The sequence below is a fragment of the Stegostoma tigrinum genome, chromosome 7 (assembly GCF_030684315.1).
Source record: "Stegostoma tigrinum isolate sSteTig4 chromosome 7, sSteTig4.hap1, whole genome shotgun sequence".
Lineage (NCBI taxonomy): Eukaryota > Metazoa > Chordata > Chondrichthyes > Orectolobiformes > Stegostomatidae > Stegostoma > Stegostoma tigrinum.
The window spans coordinates 75,910,665-75,937,849 of NC_081360.1; the positions used below are offsets into that span (position 1 = coordinate 75,910,665).

At 42.2% G+C, this 27,185-nt stretch overlaps 1 protein-coding gene across 5 annotated transcripts in view; it reads right to left on the bottom strand.

Annotated features, from left to right (window-relative positions):
* LOC125454026 (von Willebrand factor D and EGF domain-containing protein-like) overlaps positions 1 to 27,185 on the bottom strand; it is a 304,266-nt gene that overhangs the window by 62,659 nt on the left and 214,422 nt on the right. For all 5 annotated transcript variants that reach the window (XM_059647440.1, XM_059647438.1, XM_059647437.1 and 2 more), the window contains one exon: positions 25,026 to 25,163. In XM_059647440.1, the coding sequence (XP_059503423.1) occupies positions 25,026 to 25,163 (138 nt within the window). The remainder of the gene's footprint in view (positions 1 to 25,025; positions 25,164 to 27,185) is intronic.

Sequence of the window (27,185 nt, forward strand, 5' to 3'; positions counted from 1 at the left end):
GGACTCAATTACTAGGGGTCATGAGTTCAACGTGAGAGGAGGACAGTTTGAGGGAGATATGCGTGGAAAGTTCTTTACGCAGAGGGTGGTGGGTGCCTGGAACGCGTTGCCAGCAGAGGTGGTACATGCAGACACATTAGTGTCTACTGAGGTATATCTGGACAGGTGCTTGGTTGGGCAGGGAGCAAATGGACACAGACCCTTGGAAAATAGATGACAGGTTTGACAGAGGATCTCGATTGGCGCAGGCTTGGAGGGCCAAAGGGCCTGTTCCTGTACTGTAATTTTCTTTGTTCTTTAAAATTGATTTCCAGGACACACGTAAGCAATGCATTCTAGATGTGAACCACTCACCACATGAAAAGTCTTTGTTCACAACTCCATCACTTCTTTTGCCAACTATCTTAAAATTATGCCCCTTTGTTCTTTATCCTTCTACGGGAACAGTTTTTATTTTATCTATTCCATCCTCATGACTCTGAATACCTTTCAGCCATCAACTTCTCAATCTATCTACGTAACTCTGGAGTTGCTAATTCTCCGAACTATTGTTTGTGAATCTTTTCTGCATTCCCGCTAATGAAACTACTACTGATTATTGTAAAAACCCATCTCGTTCATTAATGTCACTTCGGAGGTGGAATTCAGCCAGTCTTATCCATTCTGGTCTACGTGCAGCTCCAGACACACAGAAGTGTGGTTGACTTTTAACTGCCTCCTGAAATGGCCCAGCAAGCCACTCCGTTTGAGGATAATTTGGGATCTAGTGCAAATGCTGCACTATCAGCATTTGTGTACTCATTTAATAAAATGAAGCATTCACACTTTCCTGCATTTTATTTCATTGCAGCTTGTCCGTCCATTCCACCAACCTAAACCCTGTTGAAGTTCTGCATCATACACCTCACAGTTCAGAATTATTCTACGTCTTGAATCATCTGCGAATTTTGAAATTTCTCCCAGTACAACAAGAGTACATGCTGGGAGAAAGTTTGAAAGGAGTATGGATGCTAGCATGGACTGCTCGGGCTGAAAGGCTTCTTTCCATGCTCTATGTTCCAAGTAATTTTCCTCAGATTAACTTCCACTATTTCTAGCCAGAATTCCTAACATTTTCATTTAGACAGTCATATATATAAAATATTTTCACTAACTTGTCTAATACTCTGCTGCCTATATCTTAAAATGTATCACTGCATGTTCACCATTGTTCCATGCTTTTTGACCTACACTAGCTCCTGATCCAGCAATGGCCTCACCCCTTGCTACCTCTGAAATGTTCTCCAGTCATATAATCCTATGATCGCTTTACATTATCAAATCTGACCTCGAGTATTCTCAGTTTTAATTGATCTGAGGTGGGTCTACTTTCAGTTGGCAGGATCTGAAAATCCTCCCTAAATCTCTTTTGCTCACTCTCTTCTTTTCAGGTGCTTCTCAAAAATCAATCTCTTTGATTTTACTTATGAACATCTCAGCTAATATCTTTTTAAATGGTTCAGTGTCAAATCTTGTTTGATAACACTTTTCTGAAGCACTTGGAACATTTTAACAATATTAACGGCATTTGCAAATGGAAACATTTAACAAGGACTGCATCAATCATTCATTTCACATGCAGAACCTCAGCACTATAAACCAGCTCTAATTTGGGTAAAGCAAACCCTAAATCAAGCATTTTACATATTAGACATACAAACTCGATGGGAACAAGCATTCCAAAGACCTGCAAGCCTCAGGACAAAAATTCTCTTCAGCACTGTCTTCAGGGAGCCTCCTTATTTTTAAGCCATGTTCTGGTTTCTGTATCTGTGTTCTGGTTCTAGTTTCTCCCACAGGGGGAAATATCCTTACAGCACCTACCCAGTTAAGTCCTCTCAGGATTTTATACATTTCTGTAAGGTCATCTTTCAATCTTCTAAACTGCAATGCACACAGGCACATCCAGGCCAACCTTTCCTTAAGATAGCATAGCCCCTTCCTTGGTATTAAATCGAGTGAACCTTCTCTGAACTGCTTTTAATGCACTTACATCCTTTCTTAATTAAGGAGACCAAAAATATGTGCAGCTCTAAAAGAATGTAATATATTTGAATATACCTGGCTTTATAAAACCATTAGAGGATTTATTGTGCACAACTGATTTTCCAAATTTCACAATGGGGGATGGATTGATGGATAGCTACACCTGCTTATTGCTTGGCAACATTTATTGACTTAAAATTATTTTCGGTACTGGAGGGAGATGATTATGAACATGAAGTATTATTCTTAATAGAAATGTCTGTTAAAATATGGTTGACCAAATAAGTGACATGTTTGTTTGAATGAAGAACTCGCCCTTTGCAATTTCACTGTTAGATGTTTATTTTGTACTTGTGTGCTATTTTTTCCCCAATGCTGACACTCTTTCTGTCATGGCGCTTCCTAATTAGTCCTCGTGTTGGATAATAAATGAGTTGTAATAGAGAGCGAAGATGGGGAAAGTAAGCCCACAACCCCCAATGGAATATATATGAAAAAACAGCACCCAAGATCATCACTTAATCTCTACTCATCACTTCCACCCATCCCTGGAGATGTCAGAGGCAAGGCAACAAGTAGTAGCTTTTGTGATGCCACCCAAGAAGGTTATTCTTGAAAAAGGAAGTTTATTTCTCTAAGAAAGTCAAAAATGTCCACCTGGACTGACAACAGTTTAACAGGTTAGCACCCATGGGCAGCTCAAGAGAATCTGGCTCTAATTCCACAAGAGTGTGAATGATCTGTTGCACCTTGCCAAGCGCTACATCACTGTCGAATCAATGCCCATGCTCCTATGAGTGTGAGATAGCATTATAAGGCTGCTAATGCAGAAAACTGTCACATGGATTGGATGTCAGGTATCTCCATCAGATGTGTCATTCCACTGAACGTATGTCACTTTGTTGCCCTGAATGAGATTACATTGCTGGCACCACAGTGGTACGGTCTCTCCCACCTTCCAGGTTTCCTACATAAAATATAAAAGGAGCTACAAAACTCAGCAGCTTATGCACCATCAAGTCACTGAACTTTTGCCATCCAATAGCTCTTCCAAACACTTACATGGGACAAGCTCACAACCACAAAAAACATGTTCTTTCGAGTTCAGCCCTGCTGGCCTGTACTAATCTTGTTTTCTGGTGTCAGCTAGCATGGCTGGCTTACTTGACAGACTTGTTGGCCTTGTCAGGCTTCACCTCAGATACTGTTAGAGTTTAACACCACAAAGTGCTACACTGCATGTGACTGAGACATTGCATGAGCTGATCAACATGGAGAGGTTCATGCCCAATGAAGTAAGTGTTTGCATTAAGAAATGCTTTGGTTATGAAACAGCCATGTATCTGAGGATGTTTGTATTTACTGAAGATTTGGAACATAGGGAGTAGGCCATTCAGCCTCTTATGCTTGCCTCATCATTCAAAAGGATCACGGACGATCTGCGCCAGACCTCAACTCTTCTTTCATGCCAGATCACTGTAGCCCTTAAATTCCTAAAACTTCAAAAATCTATCTCCCTCCTCTTTAAATATTTTGTGATTTAGCCTCCATATCTCTAGGGGGTAGAGAATTCCAGACAATAACTACCACCGAGAAACGAAATTTAAATAAATTACATCATAGCATGCCTTTTCATTTTTCCTACCAAAGTACATCACAACATGCCCTCACATCTATTTTCGTATTATCAGCAAATGTGGATATGTCACACTCTGGCCCCTCCTCCGCAAGTCATAAATATAGATACTAAATAATTGAGGCCTTATGGCACTCCACTGGTTATGTCTTTTCAACCTTAAAAATGACCGAATAGTCTCGTTTCTCTGTCTTCGGTGTGGTAATCAACTCATAACTGAGGCTAATACATTGTCCTCAATTCTGTGAATTCCTATCCTATGCAATAACATTTTATGTTGCACTTTATCAAATGGCAGAAGAGTTCTACCCTGCCAGGTACAAGCCTTATAAATATATAACACACACACACACTAAATATACATGTTTCCTGTTGTTGGCTACCAAGATTACACCTACAAAAGTAATTTCATTCAAATGGCCTCCTTTATGTCATTCTTTGATCTGTGTTTTTTCTGTCAGGAGCTGAACAGGCTAAATACGAAGGATATGTACCATTATGTATATCCAAACGGTTTGGAAGTTCATGTGAAGGCCATCCACAATTAAATGTGAATATCTGAAAACTGCTGTCTAAATTATAGTATCCCCCAACAGCTTCACGAGAATGAGATCTTGCTGAGTGCCTCATCATTGAAATACACTGAATTTCACTAACTTACTATATTTGTGCCGGAGAAATGAACTTGTCACTTTAAATGCTAGCACTCTAACAATGTGCCAAGTGTTAATTAGTGGTATCTCTAGCATCAAAAATTAGCCATTCAAAATGTGCGGTTAAATTCCTTTGGCTATTAATTACATAGCATTATAAAAATAACATTTGTTATTTAGTTTTTTGCTGTTCCTTTCTTCTTCCAACCCTTAATCCCATCTGTTTCTCCTTCTCTTCCTCCATATCTAATGTGACACGGAATTGCCCAGTTAATTTATACTTTATTCTCAATCTTTGCCTGGCTGACTTCTCAGTCCTTCAATCTGGTTGTTTAAGAAAATACACAGAAGTTGCACTGCATTGTTCACTCGAGTCCCAAATATAGTTCCCTTCACTTTGTTGTTATCTGATCACCTTTTCAGTAAGTTGCCACATAACTGTTTGGAAAACCTGAATTTGCTGCAGCAATTCATAAGAGACATTTGACGCCGGTTGTACAAAAGAAATGTCGCCCAGCATATTGCAACCTCTCAGAAATGATTGAATAATCTGCTTGTTAAGCCAGTTCTTATGGTTAGTTCCTTCCGAAAATTAAACTTAATCTTCAAAGTGATTTATATGCAAAAATCATCGTAATTAGAGATTATTCAAATAAGTGAAAATGGAACCGTATAGGCAATACTTACGGAACTGGCAGATTATTTAAATGCAGAAGCAATCCCTGTAATATTCATGGTATAAAGCAATAATCATATGATTAACTATTCACATTGGAAAAATTCTAAAATAAATGTCTAAATGGCTGCTGGTAGTATCAAAGAATAAACAGTTTTCTTGATTGCTTTTCTAGTATTTCCAATTATGACGTGAAAAATAAATTTAAGAATTTTATAACACAGAACATTCTGACCGATACTCAGATTAAAGTTTACAAAAAAAACCAAAGTTTTGGAATTTGATATATATTGCAGGTGGAAGATACATATGGAGTTGCATTTTGGGAATCCAGCCTGCAACTACATTGTTGGAATTTGGTGCTGGGTGATTGTGAACGTACTCTATTGCATTGAAATAAATTGATTCATGTCAAAATACAGATATTTGCAGATGTTTGTGTAATGAACTAGGCCAAGGCATTAACGCTCACAAGGGAGATTATTTGAGAACCGTTAATATTGTATCCAGTAAACTGTCATTCATCTTTTGACTTGTTTCTTGGAATACATTCTTCAGTGAACAGCTTATTTTCACGCGTTTGATAAATGGGAGTTCATAATGTTGTGCGTTTTTGCTTCAAGTAGAAAAGAAGTTGGAATAGTTGAGTGCTGGCATTTTTAAATAATAAATATCTAATCTAAGTGGGTCTGATATAATTGACTCTCCTGAAGATGAGGCAACCCTGTTTAGACATGTCATCTCATTTTTTTTAATTGAACACATTTTAAATCATACATTTCAAGTTAACCACTCCGTATAACTACTCACCTTTACTAGCTTCCCCACTCCTGACCTCATCTCTAGATCAGCAACCCTCATCCCCGCCTCCTTGACCTGTCTGTCTTCTCTTCCACCTGTCTGCTCCTCCCACCTGACTGACCAATCCCAACACTACCTACCTGCTAGCACCGCCCCACCTTATTTATTTCAGAGGCTCCTTCCCCTCACCCATTTCTGAAGAAGGGTCCTGACCTGAAATGTCTGCCTTCCTCGTCCTCTGATGCTGCTTGGCCTGCTGTGTTCATCCAGCTCTACACCTTGTTATCTCAGATTCTCCAGCATCGGCAGTTTTTACTATCTCACTCGGGAAGGCTCATTGGTTCAGCAGAAATTTAAGTCAAGTACTACAGTTTCTTTTCTATTCATTCACAAGATGATGGCCCTGCTGGCTAGGTCAGTATTTACTGCCCATCCCTAATTGCCCAGAGGACAGTTAAGAGTCAACACTGCTGTAGGTCTGGAGTCACATGTAGGCCAAACCAGGTAAGAATGGCAGTTTTCTTCCCTGAAAGACATGAGTGAACCAGATGGAGATAATGGGAACTGCAGATGCTGGAGACTCCAAGATAATAAAGTGTGAAGCTGGATGAACACAGCATGCCAAGCACCATCTCAGGAGCACAAAAGCTGACGTTTTGGGCCTCGACCCTTCATCAGAGAGGGGGATGGGGTGAGGGTTCTGGAATAAATAGGGAGAGAGGGGGAAGCGGACCGAAGATGGAGAGAAAAGAAGATAGGTGGAGAGGAGAGTATAGGTGGGGAGGTAGGGAGGGGATAGGTCAGTCCAGGGAAGACGGACAGGTCAAGGAGGTGGGATGAGGTTAGTAGGTAGGAAATGGAGGTGCGGCTTGGGGTGGGAGGAAGGGATGGGTGAGAGGAAGAGCAGGTTAGGGAGGCAGAGACAGGCTGGGCTGGGTTTGGGATGCAGTGGGGAGAGGGGACGAACTGGGCTGGTTTTGGGATGCGGTGGGGGAAGGGGAGATTTTGAAGCTGGTGAAGTCCACATTGATACCATTGGGCTGCAGGGTTCCCAAGCGGAATATGAGTTGCTGTTCCTGCAACCTTCGGGTGGCATCATTGTGGCACTGCAGGAGGCCCATGATGGATATGTCATCTAAAGAATTGGGGGGGGGGTTGTTAAAATAGTTCGCGACTGGGAGGTGCAGTTGTTTATTGTGAACCGAGCGGAGGTGTTCTGCAAAGCCGTCCCCAAGCCTCCGCTTGGTTTCCCCAACGTAGAGGTAGCCACACCGGGTGCAATGGATACAGTATGCCACATTGGAAGATATGCAGGTGAACCTCTGCTTAATGTGGAAAGTCATCTTGGGGCTTGGGATGGGGGTGAGGGAGGAGGTGTGGGGTCAAGTGTAGCACTTCCTGCGGTTGCAGGGGAAGGTGCCGGGTATGGTGGGGTTGGAGGGCAGTGTGGAGCGAACAAGGGAGTCATGGAGAGAGTGGCCTCTCCAGAAAGCAGACAGGGGAGGGGATGGAAAAATGTCTTGGGTGGTGGGGTCGGATTGTAAATGGCGGAAGTGTCGGAGGATGATGCGTTGTATCCGGAGGTTGGTGGGGTGGTGTGTAAGAATGAGGGGGATCCTCTTTGGGCGGTTGTGGTGGGGGTGGGGTGTGAGGGATGTGTTACGGGAAATGCAGGAGACGCGGTCAAGGGCGTTCTCGACCATTGTGGGGGGAACATTGCGGTCCTTGAAGAACTTGGACCTCTGGGATGTGCGGGAGTATAATGCCTCATCCTGAGAGCAGATGCGGTGGAGGCGAAGCAATTGGGAATAGGGGATGCAATTTTTGCAGGAGGGTGGGTGGGAGGAGGTGTATTCGAGGTAGCTGTGGGAGTCGGTGGGCTTGAAATGGACATCAGTTACAAGCTGGTTGCCTGAGATGGAGACTGAGAGGTCCAGGAAGGTGAGGGATGTGTTGGAGATGGCCCAGGTGAACTTGAGGTTGGGGTGGAAGGTGTTGGTGAAGTGGATGAACTGTTCGAGCTCCTCTGGGGAGCAGGAGGCGGCGACAATACAGTCATCAATGTAACAGAGTAAGAGGTGGGGTTTGGGGCCTATGTAGGTGCGCAAGAGGGACTGTTCCACGTAACCTACAAAGAGACAGGCATAGCTGGGGCCCATGGCCACCCCCTTTGTCTGTAGGAAGTGGAGGAATCGAAAGAGAAGTTGTTGGGGGTGAGGACGAGTTCGGCTAGGCGGATGAAGGTGTCGGTGTAGGGGGACTGGTCGGGCCTACGGGATAGGAAAAAGCGGAGGGCCTTGAGGCCATCTGCATGCGGAATACAGGTGTATAGGGACTGGACGTCCATGGTGAAAATGAGGTGTTGGGGGGCCAGGGAATTGGAAGTTCTGGAGGAGTTGGAGGGCGTGGGTGGTGTCACGGACATAGGTAGGGAGTTCCTGCACCAAAGGGGAGAAAATGGAGTCCAGGTAGGTGGAGATGAGTTCGGTGCGCAGGAACAGGCTGTGACAATGGGTCAACCAGGGCAGGCAGGTTTGTGGATTTTGGGAAGGAGATAGAAACGGGCCGTGCGGGGTTGGGGAATAATAAGGTTGGAGGCTGTGGGTGGGAGGTCCCCTGAAGTGATGAGGTCATGAATGGTGTTGGAGATGATGGTTTGGTGCTTGGGGGTGGGGTCATGATCAAGGGGGTGGTAGGAGGAGGTGTTGGAGAGTTGGCGTTTGGCCTCAGCGATGTAGAGGTCAGTGCGCCATACTACCACTGCGCCACCCTTGTCTGCAGGTTTGATGGTGAGGTTGGGGTTGGTGCAGAGGGAGCGGAGGGTTGCCCATTCTGCGGGGAGAGGTTGGAGTCGGTGAGAGGGGTGGAGAGGTTGAGGCGGTTAATGTCTCGACGGCAGTTGGAGATGAAGAGGTCGAGGGAGGGTAGGAGGCCTGGGGATGGTGTCCAGGAGGAGAACTTGTGTTAGAAGCGGGTGAAGGGGTCAGTGGAGGGAGGGTTAGGTTCTCGGTTGAAGAAGTAAGTGTGGAGGCGAAGGCGGTGGAAAAACTGCTCTATGTCCAAACGTGACTGGTATTCGTTGATGTGTGGTTGTAGGGGGACAAAGGTGAGCCCCTTGCTTAGGACTGACCGTTCGTCCTCAGTCAGTGGAAGGTCTGGGGAGGATGGTGAAGATGTGGCAGGGCTCAGTGTGGCTGTCTCCTCTGGGGTTGCTGGCTGTGGAGGTCGTGGGTGGAGCGATGAAGTTTGTCGGCCGTGGGCGGGTTTCCGTCGGCGTTGGCTGTGGGCGGATTTCTGTCGGCGGTGGGAGAAGCGGAGTGGGCGGCAGCAGCAGCGGTGAGGGTGGTGTGTGTGGTATTGTAACTGGAAGTGGAGGCGGTGACTGCAGCAGCGGTCGCGTCCACGGTCCCGGAAGTGGTGTGCCCGACGGTGGCGGATGTGACGTCATCGGTGGGGGTCTCCAGCCGTGTCCTCGTGGTCAATGGCGGCGGGTGCATGGTGGGGGAGGGGCAGGGACAGGCTCGGGATTTGGGAGGTGCAGGATTCCTCTTGTGGGTGGCAGGGGCCAGTGAGTTTGTTGTACTTACGATTTTTGGTGTCCAGTAAAGCTGTGTAGAACTGGGTGTTCAGTCTGTGGATCCTGCGGAGGACAAAAAACAGCAGGGGTCCTTTTCAGGTCTGGGAGAGGGAGGCTCTGAGCTGGGGCAGGTTGGATTGCAGTGCCTGGAGATGCTGGCGCATGGCTGCAAGTGTCTGTTTCAGGACTCACAGGGAGAAACCCTTCTGAAGGGTCTGAATTTTCTGGGTGTAGAGGTGGTCACTGTTGGAGCCAAATTGGGAAGACTTGAATGTAGACTGTAGTCCAATGGGGATGATCCGGTTCTGTAGGCAGGTGCTGAGGAAGGTGATGTGACTGTGGTACCTGGTTTGCTTCAGGACATGGTCGAGCAGTTTCAAGGCTGAAGAGATTACAAGAGAGTTGCAGTGGGAGAGAGATTCCCTGAGATTGGTCCGGAGGGAGGAGGGTAACTTCTTCAGGTTAGGCATCCCTTCGCAGTGAGGTCCAGATGGAGTTCTCTCTGACAATCAGCAATTGATTTATGGCCGTAAGACTCTTAATTCAAGATGTTTTCATTCAATTCAAATTCTCCTATCTGTCATGCTGGGATTTGAATGTGGGACCCCAGAACATTACCTTGGCTTTGGAATTAACAGTCCAGCGATAATACCACTAGGCCATCTCGTCCACCTCTAGTTGGAACATTATTACTTCACAGAATGTTTAGCACATCTTTGACTTGCAATTATATATATTTACAGGGATTGGTGTGATAGCTGTGATTTTGAGGCATTAAAATGGATCTTTCTTTTTACGATTGTGGGTTGCTGTCAATGGCTAGATTTCATTAAAAACGGTCGCTCAGAGGTTAGCACTGCAGCCTCACAGCGCCTGGGACCCGGGTTGGATTCCAGCCTCGGGCAACTGTCTGCGCGGAGTTTGCACATTCTCCCCGTGTCTGTGTTGGTTTTCTCCGGGTGCTCCGGTTTCTTCCCACAGTCCAAAGATGTGCAGGCTAGGTGGATTGGCTAAATTGCTAAATTGTCCGTAGTGTTTAGGGGTGTGTGGGTTATCGGGGGATGGGTCTGGGTGGGATGCTCCGAGGGGCGGTGTGGACTTGTTGGGCCGAAGGGCCTGCTTCCACACTGTAGGGAATCTAATCTAATTAAATTGTGGACTGGTCAGTGGCACCTTAAGAGATCAAGTAGCAATGCTGGGGCAGCTCAGAGATCAAAGCTGCCACTTGGAAAATTGGTCCAAAATGGAAGAGCTGAGACAGTGGGTCTTGGGAGGATGTTTTGATACAAATGTGGAGTCGGGGAAGCTTTCCTGACTCTCTCAGTCACAAAAAAATCCTATATTTTAACACAACCTTCTGGGCCTTTTCAGCTGTTTCATTAGATTTTGCTTAATAGAGTTTGCAGCACGTTTTCATGTGTGCCTTAAAACTTGAAATGGTGTATTATGTACTTTATTGTGACCCGATCTGCATGGACTGAAGAGGCACTATTCTGATTCAGTTATGTTTATATATCACAAAGCTCACAGCCTATTTGAAATAGTACAGCAGCAAGTCCACCAATCTCTATTTCAACTTCAATACTGGTTTCTTTCTATTGAGACAACAAAATTAATACCTCCCCTTATACTGTAATAAGGACCATTTTCTCAACATCTGGATTTGAATAGATGTACCTTAGTATCGGATCTTCTTTATTTCTCAAAATTATTTTTGAAACTCTTTCTTAGTATTTCTCACGACCATGTTTGCATTCCTTGATCCTCCTTGATCTTTGGTCTTTTTTAAAACTTCATGTTTTAGGTCCAACATGGAGCTGTTTCTTTTCAAAGAAGACAGGGTGGCTAGGTTCTGACAGTCTCCTTGACCACATAGCTGCCAACACTCACTGCAGTTTATTTCACTGGATCATAGGAGTTTGAGAGGTGACCTTATTGTGGTTTATAAAATCATGAGGGGTGGAGATATGGTTGATGGGAGGTGATTTTTCCCTAGGATGGAGGATTTCGAGGCTAGGGGGTGTATATTTAAGGGGAGAAGAGAGAGATTTGAAAATTACATGAGGGACAAATATTTTTTACAGTGTTTTTTGTGGATGGAATGAACTTCCTGAGGAAGTGGCGGAAGCCAGCACAGTTATAAAGTTTAAAAGACACTTAGATAAGTATGTGAATAGAAAGGATTTGGAGGGATATGGGCCATGAGCAGGCAGACGGGGCTAATTTAGTTTGGGATTATGCTGGCATGAGCTGGTTGGACTGAAGGGTCTGATTCCGTGCTGTATGATCTGTGGTTGAAGTAACTGAGGGCTGCTGACTGGCTTTCTTCAGGAATTAATGCTTTCAGGAGAGGAAGGTTGACAACTGGTGGAAAATAAAAAAAGCAGGGCTAGTCATGCACCACTGATTTTAGTTGCCTGTACTTTTAGCTTTAGGCTAGAATTCCAATCTAGCTCAGGTTGACAGAATTATCATCATTCTGCATTGGGTCTGAGTGTACATTGTGTTCCTGTACCATCCCTTCTTCGCCGATTTCAAATCTAACTTGAAATGAAAGTTGTCCTTACTACACATCACTGCATTAAATTGTTTGAACCAGTCTGTCAATTAATTGCTTGTGAACACTGAGGTTACAAATGGCACACATGGCCAATTTTTCCTACAGAAATTATAAAGATATTTGGCAAGGAAAGTATCCTTGGTTGAACTATACCTGACGTAGGAGTGCTTGAAATGGATACCGGTTGAGTTACATATTAGACATTTAATGATGGAGTCACTGAAATGAAGAATGAATCATTTTTGTAAGGACCACATGATTCAATTTTACTGTTGTGTTGAGACTTGGAAAAAAATGTCAGCATAACATCATGCTGTGATATTATGGCTTGTTATGTTGTTGTTTGGTTTTAATTATTTTGTTTGCTTGTTTTGGCTATTTTCAATTGTGAGTTTCTACAGAGCTTTTCATTTCTCCTTATCTAAAGAAAACAAACAGAGCTGAAGTAAAGTTGGAAACTCTAAATATCAGACTGTGAGACAGCATGGTCCCCAAACATTAAAACAATAAACCTGGGCTTTCACAGAGCTTGAGGTGACAGCACAATGAGGAGTTAGCCTTTACTGCCAATCTGGAAATTCCTTATAAACTGCAGAGGAGTGCACACAGAGAATCACCACTACCACGTGCTTTGCAGATCCCAGTCAGCCCAACATAACCAAACGAAACACATCCTGATCCGTTTTCTGAGCGGACATCAGCAGTTAGTCCCTGTACTGGTTAGACCATTCATACTTGATACAAATTGGCAGAAAGAATGCGTCACAGGCTTTGTCGACTTGGACCTGAAAATTGCAATCAGCAGTCTATTCCTGTACTTAGTCCCTAACGAGGAAGGTGAATGTACAATAGCCAAATTCATGGATGATACAAAACAAGGTGGGAAGGCAAGTGTTGAGGATGACACAGAGATTCTGCAGAGGAGTAGAGACAGTGAGTGGGCAAAAACTTGGAACAATATTGTAGGAAAACATGAGGTTATGCGCTTTGGCAAGAAGAACAAAAGAGCTGAATATAATTCAAATGAAGAAAGATACAACATTGAAGGCTCTGAGAATCCTTGTGCATGAAACACAAATGGCTAGCGTTTAAATTCAGCAGATAATAGGGTAGGCAAATGAAGACACTGGCCTTTATTTCAAAGGGAACGGAGTATAAAAAATAGGGAGGTTTTGCTAAAAGCATACAAGGTAGTAGTCAGACCACAGCTAGAATACTGTGAATGGTTTTGGGTTCCTTTTTTTCTAAGGAAAGGTACAATGACATTAGAGGCAGTTTATGCAGGTTTACTAGTCTGAAACTGGTGTAGTGGGGGGTGGCTTAAAGGGAGTTGAGTACGGTGGGCATGGACTTATTGGAATTTAGAATAATGTGAGGCGACTTTATTGAAACACACAAAGTTCTTAGGAGATTTGACAGGACAGATGCAGAAAGGTTATTTCTCCATGCGGAAGAGTTGAGGACCAGAGGGCATAATCTCAAATTAAGGAATTGTCTTTTTTAAGATAGAGCTGAGTTGAAATTATTTCTCTCAGTGCGTGGTAGAACTGTGGAATTCTTTACTGTAGAAAGATGTCGAGCTGGGTCATTAATTGTGTTCAAGGCTGAGACAGACTGATTTTTACTTAGTAAGGGAGTTAGAGATTATGTGAAAAAGGGAGGAAAGTGAATTTGAGGATGAGCAAATCAGCCACGATCGCATAGACTGGCAGAACAGACTCAATGGACTGAATGGCCTACTTTTTTTCCTATGTCTTTTGGTCTCATTTGTGCATTGCTTCTTATCCTAATTTATTTTTAAGATAAGGAGTACTGATCTCTCCATTCTTTAAATATAAGTGCAATTATTGGGTAGGATCAAAATTCTGTGGCCAGAGGACAAATTTGTCATTTGTTATGAGTGTTGTTTGCAGTTGGGCCCTGAGACATTCAGGGTGAGGCTGGTCTATAGGAAAAGTGCTTGCAAGTTGTGAGCAATGTCAATGAAGCTGAATACTGTCAAAATATGCATAAAAATACAAAATGTAACGCAAACTGTTGCCACCTTCCTTGTTCCATGTCTCTGATTTGTAAAAGATTTCACTGCTTTGAGTTCTAGCAACTCAAGACTGAACATCCAGTAGGTGCCCTGGGCTATCAACTGCAGCAGAATCACACTGAAACACAAGCTACAACCACGTGCCCTGAAATATTACCCACTATACTGTTATCTTCAAGCGAGGTGAATAACCCTGTTTTAATGAAAAATGAGGTGTCAACCGGGTGAAGCTACACCACAGGGCTACTTGCATGTCAAACAGCATAAAGCACAGGTTTGGCACAACATCGCGAGCCGAAGGGCCTGTAATGTGCTGTACTGTTCCATGTTCAATGTTCCGTGTTCTAGTCATGAATGATAGCGGACAATCGTACAAATCACTGGAAGTAGAGGTTGCCTTAATAATGGGGTAGACAAACAAATCAGTTAAAAACAAAGCGGAAGCATTTGCAACAAACTTTAGCCGGAAGTGTCAAGTAGATGATCCACCCGGGCCACTTTATGAGGTTACCAACATCACAGATGTCAGTCTCCAGCCATTCGATTCACTCCATGTGATAACAGGAAACAGGTGGAAGTACTGGCTATTACATTCCAGCAATAATACTGAAGATTTTGCTAAAATACCCTCAACAACATCCTGAGGTGCTCTTTGACCAGAAATAGGAGTAGACTAGCTATAAGCACGATGGTTAAAAGAGCAGCTCTAAGGCTGGGCATTCTGCAGCTCTCTCTCTCTCTCCCCAGTACCTGTCCATCATCCAGAAGGTATACGTCTGAAGTGCTATACAATATTGAACAATAATAAAGTTGCTGGAAAAGCTCAGCAGGTCTGGCAGCATGTGTAGAGGAGAAAACAGAATTAATGTTTTGGGTCCGGTGACCCTTCCTCAGAACATAGAACAATCTCCACTTGTCTGAAATGGTACAGCTCCAACAATGCTCAAGAAATTTGACACTAACCCAGGACAAAGAAACCTGTTTGACTGGCACATTATCCAAAATCTCTAACATTCAATTCCTTTAGCACCAATACATAGTGGCAGCAGTGTTTGCCATTTACAAGGTTTACTGCAGTAACTCACCAAGGATCCATGACACAACCTTTCAAATCTGTCACATATACCACATAGGGGCAGCAAATATGGGGACACAGCCACCTTCAAGCCACACACCTTCCTGGCTTGGAACTACATGGCCATCCTTCATTGTTGCTGTGTGAAAATCCTGGAATTTCTTTCATAAAAATACTGTGGATACACCTACAACCCTCATTGTGCAGAGCTGTTCCACTCTTCTATGGCTTCTGGGACCCCCCCAAACTGTCCTGGCTGACCTACTGAAAACCTTGCACAAGTTCATTGTGACTTGGAATTGAATCAAATTAATATTTTGGAACAGTTAAATGCAGTGAATCCCTAAAACATCCTGTTCCTTAAATGTAAATATTTTCATAGATTGCACACTTACCTCACAAACTGCATGCAAAGGTCCATTACAATGCAATTTTTATACATAAACATGTCTATTTTTCACTCTCTAAAGAGTAACAGATCCAAAGGGGTGCCTTCCCTCTCCAAAGTAGCACCCTGACTATCCAAAGGAAATGTACTGACAAGAGACCTGTTCTAACCTGGTCTAACGTCCACATTCTATTGATTCCAAAATCCATTGCCGTGATGCATTTTCCCTCAATTAAAATTGATGTGGGACCAACTGATGATGTGGCACCAACTGGGCACCAAAACGTACTCCACACCCAGGAAAAAAAGAGGCCCCTTATTTTAAATGGATGGAACAAGAGTAAGTCACTTGTCCCTTTGAGCCTGCGCCACCACTGAATGAGATCATTGCTGATCTGATTTTGACCTCAATTCCACATTTCTGCATGCCCCCTATAATCTTTCATCCCCTTGGTAATCGAGAATCTACCTACCTTAAAAATATTTTAACATTCTGCATCCACTGTGTTTTAAGGAAGGGTACTCCAAAGACTCACCATGTTCTGAGAGAAGAAAACATTTCCCTGCCTTTTTTTTTAAATGGGTGACCCTTTATTTTTAAAACTATGGCCCTAGATGTAGATTGTCCCACAAGAGGAAGCATTCTTTCAACATCCACCTGGTCAAGTCCCCCAGGATCTTAAACCTTTCAGTTAAGTCAACTCTGGCTCTTCTGTACTCCAGAGGATACAGGCTAAGCTTGGCTCGCCTTTCCTCATAAGGCAATCTGCTCATTCCAGATATAAAATATTAAATGATTGCTTTCTTTCCCCTTTAACAATGTTAGATAGAGTAAACTAGTGTCAAACTTTGAATAAGCCCACTAGTCTCAACACTGCATTTCTCTAGAAATGCACATCGGGAATTGGGTCTTGAATGAAGCAGGATTAGTGCATCGGGAAGTATTACACCAGAGATGTGCTGATGTAATTCAGATCCTGCTGTAAAATCATATATTCAAATCTCAATTCTTTGTAATACTTTCTAGTATTGGTAAATAATAAAATTTACAACAGATTGAGCAACAGAAAAGACTGGAGAAAAGGGGCTCCTCTGTAGTAGAAGCCGAGCTGCCTAATATTTAAAAAATTCCTCAGATGGAAGGGTGTAATTACCATGTGATATCTTCATGTAGGCAGTTTCCATCATAAATATTTATACTAGGATACTTTATCCAACAAGATTTCGCAAAGGAAAACAAGAACAATGCGCCTCCCCTGCCAGTAATAAAAGAACAGGAGGTACGATTTTCTTAGAAACATCTTTACTCAAAGCAAATAAATCACAAGGGTAGGACATCGTTGGGACAATTTTCAACTGAACCGCCTGGTGAAATAAAATGTCAGCTTGTTTTTTTTTTCTTTATTCATTCACAGGATGAGGACGTCCACTGGCTAGGCAGCATTTATTGTCCATCCCTAATTACCCAGAGCGCAGTTTAGAGTCAACCACACTGCTGTGGGTCTGGAGTCAAATGTAGGCCAGACCAGGTAAGGATGGCAGCTTCCTTTCCTAAAGGACATTAATGAACCGGATTGGTTTTCCCAACAATCGACAACGGATTCACGGTTATCATTAGATTCTTAGTTCCAGATTTTTCTCTTATTGAATTCAAATTCCACCATGTGCTGTGGTACGATTCAAACCTGGGTCCCCAGAACACTATCTGGCTCTCTGGATTAATAGTCTAGCAATAATACCACTAGGCCGCTGCCTCCCCATATTGTTGAGTAATTTACAAAAGAAATGTATACATTTTGGACAGTATGAAGTTCAAGGGATATGGGGATTGTGTGGAAAGGTGTAACTGATATGGAAGATCAGCTATGATCTTACTGAATGGTGCAGCAGCCTCAGATTGAATGGAACTACTTCTGATCCTATTGCCTTTATTCTCATTTTGTACAATCTGGGCCATTTCATTCCGTAAAAAGCATGGAGATTGAAAAGTGGGCAGGTTCCACAATGCTGGGCACTCTGCTTCACTAAGGTATAATCAGAATAAATTTGTTGAAAAAAAAACCCAGCATGTCGTCCAGAATATTGAGAAACTAGTGACGAGACTGGCTTAGGCTGGCAATTATTATTGCCAAGTCAATGAACACTGAGGAAATAGGAGTATATTGGAGTGAGGCTAACTTGGATCTGCTTATTTAAACAAGGCTGGCATCACAGATATAACAGATGTGTGCTATAGCTCTTAAAATATTACATTTTTAAAATATCAGCAAGCTGAAACCTTCAAGTAGCAAGTAAGAGAAAACTCAAATAGTACATTAGGTACTGGGTCAACCTGATCGCAGGGTAAGAAAGAATTTGAAAAGCATCGCAAGGTATTCTAACTTGCAGGAAATTGACTTTTTGTACGATTTTCAACAATAGCACAAATTGTCGGTGACACAGATAAGAAGAAAAATATAGATGGTTTGCGGTTTGTCCCTGTAAATTGTTAGGACTGCACTAGTACTTGGATGAAATTATGCCAATACGTCAACTGGCCACCAAATTAAATTTGCACACCTCACCCTCCCAACCCTGCCTGATATCAGGGCTGTTGGTGAGACCACTTCAGCTGGATTAAATTCAGGCAGATCTTTCTTACAGAATCTAACAACAGGACTTTTGGATGAAATAACCAGGTCTATCTCAAGGGAAGACATCACCTATATTTAGAAATGTTTGAAAGCTTTCACATACTCTACAGCCCAAGGGGAATTGTATCAATTTTCTTTCATGCCACTGTTCAGTGAACAATACTGAACAAAATGTTCAAAGTCTAAAGATATGCAGGTTAAGTGGATTGGTCAAGCTAAATTGCCCATAATGTCCATGAAGGTGCAGGTTAGGTGGATTGGCCATGGGAAATGTAGGGTTACAGGGATTGAACAGGAGTGGGTCTTTTCGGGATGCTTTTAGGGGAGTCAGTGTAGACTTGATGGTCTGAATGGCCTGTTTCCACAATGTAGGGATTATACGATTCAACGAAGTGTTATGTTATATGGGATAAACCATTAATTATTATGCATTAAATCCTTTGCCTCCACTTCTAATGGATTTTCATAATGACTCACTGTTAAAGATAACAGAATTGTCTCCATAAGTCTGTCAATCTCTGTAAATTAGCTGCTAGAACTTCCTTCCTAACTTATAAAAATAAAGTCACCTGCTCTTTCTGTAAGGTACCTAGTTTTCCCATGCAAACAGTCTGGGTGCCTGTGGAGAGATAAATCCTCTAAAGTCAACACTGGGTCAGATGGCCTCTCCTTAGTTTCAGCAAAGCAGATTTGAAGGCAAGCCAGGAGCCCCTATGGAGCTGTTGGGCAAAGAATTTATTATACTAGCTCTGTTTTAATTTGAATTTTTATGCACTTGGATCAAGTTCCCAAGTTCTGTATAATTCAAAAGGATCACTGAGGCTAGGTACGGCAGTGAGATGTTTCTTTAGTCAAACTGACGATCTGGGAAGTCTTTGATCAGTGAAACTGAAGAGTCATGGTCAGATAAGAGGCTGTTCAACAGGAAATTGCCAGCTTCTTGGAGTCACTTTTCTTCTCTTGAACTTCACAGCTTCCTTTCTGCTATGCTTCCATGGTGCAACATGGGGGCATCTCATGCAGCTCGACATTGTACCTGACAAAAAGGGTATCACTGGCCGTAGGAACAGCTCCAGCATCAGAAGCAGGAGCACAAACTGTTTTTGCTTCATTGATATGCTGTTTCTCAAGGCAGAAGTGATAGACAGAGGTACAGTTCCATGGAGGCTAGACCTTTTTTTGCAGCGCTGAAGGCTTCCTCTCTTATTTGAGCATTATTGGCTCAGAAAACTGGGGCATTTACTGCAGATCATTTCTGATATCTGCAGCCTTTTGGAACAGGGCTTCCTTTCCAGATGACAGGAATTACATGGATTGCCAATTTGCTTTCAAAGAAATTGTCAATAAAATCTCTACCACTATTCCCCCCAACCCTGAATCTCCGTACCCCTCCAAAGTTGTGTACACTCTTGTCCTGTAAGGAGAGGATTATAACTGATACCAAGGGCTTGTGTGTCCAGCAGAAGAGGACAATGTCTGTAGTTGATAAATGTGTGATTTGGGGTACAAGAGAGCAGTAGCGTAAGGATTTTGAAGAGTACAGAACCACAGCAATGGAGAAGAGTTTTACAGAAGCTGCACCTGAGCACTCTCACTCTTTACCTGGAGGTTCAGCTGAAGGATATGAGGGGCTGCACAAAATGAGCTCTTCCAAGAATGAGAAGAAGATGACAGGTTTTCAAACTAAGATGACATGAATGGGAGTGACCAAAGAACTCAGCATTAGGACGTTGATACCTCTAGCCTTGAAAATTTCTTTCACGCCAATTCTCACCCAAAATTAATTTTAAGTGTCCAGTGGAAAAGAGACATTAGCTACTCTCCCTGCAGATTGGAGGGTAGCTATTGCCATTCCAATATTCAAACAGGGAAGTACAGAGAAAACAGAGAATTATGGCCCAGAAAGCCCAACATCATCAGTGGGGAAAATTCTCAAATCCATTATCAAGGACTTGATAGCGGAGCATTTAGAAAGCAGAGACAGGATCAGACAGAGTTAGCATGGATTTATGAAGGGGAAATCATGCTTGACAAATCTGTTGGAATTCTATGAAGATATAACAAATAGAGCTGATATGGGGGAGCCAGATGATGTGGTATATTTGGACTTCAGAAAGTGTTTTAAAGTCCCACGTAAGATATTATTGTGCAAGATTAAAGTGCATTGGGTAGAGGGAAGTGAATTGAGAGGGATAGAAAGCTGATTGGCAGACAGGAAACAAAGAGTAGGAATTAACGGGTCCTTTCAAGCCGGCAGGCAGTAACTAGTGGGATGCCACAAGAATTGGTGCTGGGACCCCAGCTATTGCCAATATATGTTAATGATTTGGATGAGGGAACAAAATGTAATTTCTCAAAGTTGGCAGATGATACCAAGTTGGGTGGGAGGGTGAACTATGACGAAGATGCAGAGATCCTTCAGCATGATCTCAACAGGTTGAGTGAGTAGTCAAATCAATGGCAGATGCAGTATAATGTGGATAAATATGAGGTTATTCATTTCAGAAACAAAAACAAGAAGGCAGATTACTACCTGAATGGATGTGAATTGGGAGAGGGGAATGTGCAGAGGGACCTAAGTGGCCTTGTGCACCAGTTGCTGAAGGTAAGCATGCAGGTGCACCAGGCAGTAAAGAAGGCAAATGGCATATTGGCCTTCATTGCGAATGGTTTGGAGTACGGGAGCAGGGAAGTGTTGTTGCAGTTGTACAGGGCCTTGGTGAGAACACACCTGGAATATTGTGTGTAATTTTGGTCTCCTTTTCAGAGAAAGAATGATCTTGCTTGAGGGAGTGCAGCAAAGGTTTACCAGGCTGATTCCAGGGATGGTGGGTCTGACGTATGAGGAGAGATGGACTAGGTTGGGATTGATTTTGCTAGAGTTCAGACAAATGAGGGGGGATCTCTTAATGACTTATAAAATTTTGACAGGACTAGACAGAATGGATGCAGAGATGATGTTCCTGATGGAAGTTGTGTCCAGAACCAGGGGTCCCAGTCTGAGGATTTGAAGTAGACCATTTAGGACGGAAGTGAAGAGACATTTCTTCACCTAAAGACTGGTGAACCCATGGTATTCATTACCACAGGAACTGGTTGATGCTAAAACACTGAACATATTCAAGAGGTGGCTAGGTATAGCACCTGAAGCGAATGGGGTCAAAGGTTATGGGGAGAAAGCAGGATTAGGCTGTTGAGTTAGACGATCAGCCATGACCATGAAGAATCGCAGAGCAGGCTTGAAAGGCTGAATGGCCTCTTCCTGCTCCTATCTTCTATGTTTCTATGAACTCCTGGATCCATTATTTTCTTTGACTTCCTTTAAAAAGGTCTGCTATTCTCAAATCTGTCATTTGACATACTAATTTCTTGTCAATTCTTTGGAATGCCACATCTCCCAGATGTATAAACATTGCAGTAAAACTCATACCAAACAGCAACAGACAGTGTATCTGCATCAGTCAGCTGCGAACAAAAGAAACCACTGAAAATCATTGTGGCTGAAATGGTGCAAACAGTCTCACAGCTGTCCCCTATAACACATGATGGTTTTGAAAAAAGATACCAAAACCCTCTCAGAATCTTGCCACGTAACTGAAATTTCTAGCTTCTGAACAGCTTTAATTCTACAGCTCTGAACTCTTCTCACAGACTGCGTTTTTAATATTTAAATGACAAGAAGCAGCTCTAGTTTCAGCTAAAGACCGAGTTTGGCGTCAAACTCTTTGGAATCCTGATTTCCAGAAAGAAAGCTTCTCCATTGAAAAATGAACTAACGGCCAGTGTACAGGAATCATAATACTACACTTTCAAATGCAACCAAGCTCTGTCAGATCAACGAACTACAAGAAACTTCACTGAACATAACGCTATAAGACTGTTAGACATAGGACCAGAAGTTAGGCCAGTCCATCGAATCTGCTCCGCCATTCAATCATGGCTGATAAGTTCCACCAGCCCATTCTCCTGCTTTTCCCCATAACCCTTGATTCCCTTGAAAATCAGGAACCTATCAATCTCCATCTTAAATATACTCAATGACCTGGCTTCTACAGCCTTCTGTGGCAATGAATTCCATAGATTCACCACCCTCTGGCTAAAAAAAGTTTCTCCTTATCTCCATTCTAAAAGGTCTTCCCCTAACTCTAAGGCTGTGCACTCAGGTCCTGGTCTCTTCCACCAGTGGAAAAGTCTTCCCAACATACACTCTGTCCAAGTCGTTCAGTATACTGAAAGTTTCAATTATATACTCCCTCATCCTTCTAAAATCCATTGAGTATAGACCTAGAGTGCTCAAATGTTCCTCATATGTTAAGGTTTTCATTCCTGGGACCATTCTCGTGAACCGTCTCTGAACCCAATCTAGGGTCATTACATCTTTCCTGAAATATGGAGCACAAAACCGCATACAATACTCCAAATGTGGCCTGACCAGAGCCTTATAGAGCCTCAGAAGTACATCCCTGCTTTTATATTCAAGTCCTCGCAAAATAAATGCCAAAGCTGCATTTGCCTTCCTAACTACTGACTCAACCTGCAAGTTTACCTTGAGAGAATCCCGGACTAGAACTTCCAAGTCTCTTTGCACTCTAGAACATAGAACATAGAACATAGAACAGTACAGCACAGAACAGGCCCTTCAGCCCACAATGTTGTGCCGACCATTGATCCTCATGGATGCACCCTCAAATTTCTGTGACCATATGCATGTCCAGCAGTCTCTTAAATGACCCCAATGACCTTGCTTCCACAACTGCTGCCGGCAACGCATTCCATGCTCTCACAACTCTCTGCGTAAAGAACCTGCCTCTGACATCCCCTCTATACTTTCCACCAACCAGCTTAAAACTATGACCCCTCGTGCTAGCCATTTCTGCCCTGGGAAATAGTCTCTGGCTATCGACTCTATCTATGCCTCTCATTATCTTGTATACCTCAATTAGGTCCCCTCTCCTCCTCCTTTTCTCCAATGAAAAGAGACCGAGCTCAGTCAACCTCTCTTCATAAGATAAGCCCTCCAGTCCAGGCAGCATCCTGGTAAACCTCCTCTGAACCCTCTCCAAAGACTTTTGAATTTCTCCTCAATTGCAATATAGTCCATACATCTATTCTTCTAATCAAAGTGCATAATCTCACACTTCCACCGTTGTACTCCATTTGTTTCAAATATTGATTCATGTGAATTAATGCCTCTTATTTTAAAAAAGAAGTCATAATTGAAATTGGTCTCTTTTTAATTTCCTATTTTTCTGTTTCTTCCTTAAATGATTTCATGTTGTGAAAATGCATCTCCTCAGTGTGGATACCTGAATAAAGCTTGTTTTAACGTTAAAGATAGTTTATTGTGGATCATTCAAAAATTGGACTTCATAAACAGAAGATTTGAAGATAACACTATGGCTTATTTTGAAAGGGAAAACAAAATTATGTATAAAAAATATAATCACTCGGTTATGGACAGAGCCGGCAGACCATAAAATAATTCTATTCACCCTTCCCTCTTGTCCATGACATTTAAGAAGCATCCTCACACTCCCCTTTAGACTGCCTCAATATTCTTTCTGCAAGACAGAGACCAAAACTGAACTTAATGCTTCCAAGGCAGTCTCAAAAAGGTTAGACACAGATTGAAAATCAACTTCTTTTACTCATAAAACACATTTGTAAACAAACATCCGAACATTTTCCTTCCTTCATTGGTATAAACATGAGTAAATTGTTTTAATGACTGAGCTACAAACCCATTACAACTCTTTTCAATACAATAATAATCCCATTAAACCAGAAAATAAAACTACTAGACAAGAAAGAAGTTCACTTCATTTACCTTTCACCAACCTTGCATTAGCATGACAGAATAATTATAAAGTCTGACTAATCATAGCAATCAATTTTGTGCTCAACACTTTCAAATTTCATGGCTTTGTAATAATTTGAGTTAAAACTCCGGCTGCCAATATCTGCTTACTGAGCTAACCTTTACAGATTTTCTCTTTTCTGCTTATTGCACCCGATTAGCATCATTAGCCAACACAACTTTGTTGGCATCATATACAAAATGAAGATATTAAAACCACATCCTCTGAGTCATTCATTTAAATTATAAGCAACAGGGCTGCTGACACTAACTCAGTGGTACTCTACTTATAGCTGACCTGCTCTGACAACAGTCCACACATTGTGATTTCTTTTGCCTACTTCTCAGGCATTCTTCAATTCATTACCAATATTTCATCTATTCTGAGCATAGACCTTGTAAATTAGATTGTAAATCAGATGTGCAAATGCTTCTGGAAAATTTATGTAGATTCATGACATTTATAAGCTTTGTCATTAGCTTAAAAACATCTGACAAATTGGTGAAACACAAGCTACCTTTTATCGGCCCATATCCAGTCTCCCTAATTGTCTGATTTCACCAGACGATTCCTGACACTATTCCTGCTCAAAGTCTAAACACTTTCCTTACAATTGAAGTAATGCTCATGAGTTTGTACCTGCAATTTTCTCAGACACCTCTACTTGCAGGGTAAATGTTAGACCTTGAAGATTTACCTTAAATTTTCTTTTGTTATCTAATGTGTCTTTTGGTCTAATGAGCATGTTAAGTCTCTAGCCCTAGATATCCATTTATTAACCACTGGAAGCAATTATTCACCAATTACAAGCCCTCCACAATCTTTCATAAACTCAAAAATAGCTAATTTTGTGCATATAGATTTAATTTTTCACTGTCCATATAGCGTTAGCACAGAGAAGCCTTTCAAAGTTGTGTGCAGATGTTGTGCAGATGTTATACATCGGATAGGTTAAGAAACAGCAGTCAATCTAAATTACAGTTACAGCTCTCACATTTATGTCATGAACGTGATTACAGGAACCAAAAGAATTTGGATGACATCCTCCCTACAAAAATGTCAGCTCTTTGTGAATTTCAATTAATCAGCACAATATGATACTCACGTTTGCAAGATCGGCCATCACCTTGCATTTTCCGTGGGCAACTTCCACATTTGTAAGATCCAAAATTATTGAAACAAAGGACTCCAGGAAAACATGCAGCTTTTTTGCATTCGTTAACATCTTCTTGACATGCAAATCCTGCAATACAATGTAGAGCAAATGAGCAAGAAAGTATTTGACATAAAAGAAGAAAAAAAAATCACGAGTTATTATTATTGCATTGACACAAATTTATTGAAGTCAGTTACTTGCCTTGAATAATTAATCATATTTGCTGGGAAATACATTGTATGTTTACCAGTATTTATGGATTTATGTATTTTTCATGTATTTTGTTTGCATCCTATTATAACTCTGGTACTGAGAGGGTTTTTTACTTTTAAGAAAGAAAATTCAAAATATTTTGGATGATGAAAATCTGAAACAGAAACAAAAATTGCTGTGTATACTCTCCATCAGTTTGTCTCCATCATTATATTTGGTTAGGTCTTCGATCTTCTCTTCCCCTATACTTTATCCAAGTATCACCTTATCATTAGTGATTATAATCTTCCTCTCAATTCCATTTTGTGTCCCTTCTAATATCCCACATCCATAATCTCAGTCTGTTCTTTGCAGTTTTGCTACTCCAGAAACAGAGCATACCTTCTCATTGTCTTTCAGCTTTTGATTTGATTTGTTTTATTATTGTCACATGTGAGAAGTATCGTTCTGTATGCTAACCAGACAAATTATACCTTACATAAGTGTATCAGGGTAATAGAATAGAATGCAGAAGACAGCTACAGCATGACAGAGAAGGTACAGAGAAGATCAATTCAAATATATGAAAGGTCTGTACTTAAATCTGATAACAGAGGGAAAGAAGCTGTTTTGAATCTGTTGGTACAGGTTTTCAAACTTTTGTACCTTCTGCCTGATGGATGAGGATGGAAGAGAGTATAACCAGGCTGAGAGAGGTCTTTGATTGTGTTGGCTGCTTTCCTGAGATGAAGTGTAGACGGAGTCAACTAAAGGAAGGCTGCTTTTTGTGATAGACTGGGCTGTGTTCACAAATCTCTAAGTTCTTGTGATCTTGGGCAGGGCAGTTGCCATACCAAGCTGTGATGCATTCGCACAGGAAGCTTTCAATAGTGATCTACAAAAACTGGTAAGTCTATGAAGTCCTCCTTAGACTTCTGAGGAAATGGAGGCATTGGTGTACTTCTTGGCTGTAGCATTGATGTAGATGGACCAAGATAAATTGTTGGTAACATTTACTCCTAGGAACTTGAAGCTCTCAACCTCGACCTCAGCATTGACACTGGCAGGGATGTGTTCGCCACTCTACTTCCTGAAGTCGATGACCAGTTCCTTTGCTTTGCTGACATTATGGGAGAGATTGTTGTCTTTACACCAAGTCACTAAACTCTCTATCTCCTTCTTGTACTTTATCTCATTGTTTTTTGACATCACTGGATCTCTCACTATCAACACTATCACTCACCAGAAACTCAACCGGACTCATCACCAAACACATTGGCTACAACAGCAGGCCACAAGCTAAGAATATTGCAGTGAGTAACACACATCCTGACTCACCAAAGCCTGGTCAACCAGCTCAAGGCACAACCAGTGTGATGGAATATTCCCCACTTGCCTGGATGAGTGCAGCCCCAACAACACTCAAGAAGCTTGACATAATCCAGGACAAAACAGCCTGCTTGATTAGCACTACATCCACAAGCAATCTCTCCCTCAAGTACCAATGCTCAGTAGCACCAATCTGTCCAATCTATAAGATGCACTGCAGAAATTCACCAAAGATCCTCAGATAGCATCTTCCAAACCCAAGACCACTTCCACCTACAAGGACAAAGGCGGCAGATATTTGGGAACAGCATCACCTTCAAGTTCCTCCCAAAGCCACTCAGCATCCTGGCTTGGAAATATATCAAAGTTCCTTCACTGTCACTGGGTCAATATCCTGGAATTTCCTCCCTAATAGCATTGTGAGTCAATCCACAGCAGGTGGTGTGCAGCAGTTCAAGAAGGCAGCTCACCACCACCTTCTCAAGGGCAACTAGAGACAGGCAATAAAAATGTGGCCAGCTAGCGACTCCCATGTCCCACAAAATGAATAAATGAATTAATAAATCGAACCCACTATGGTAGTGTCAT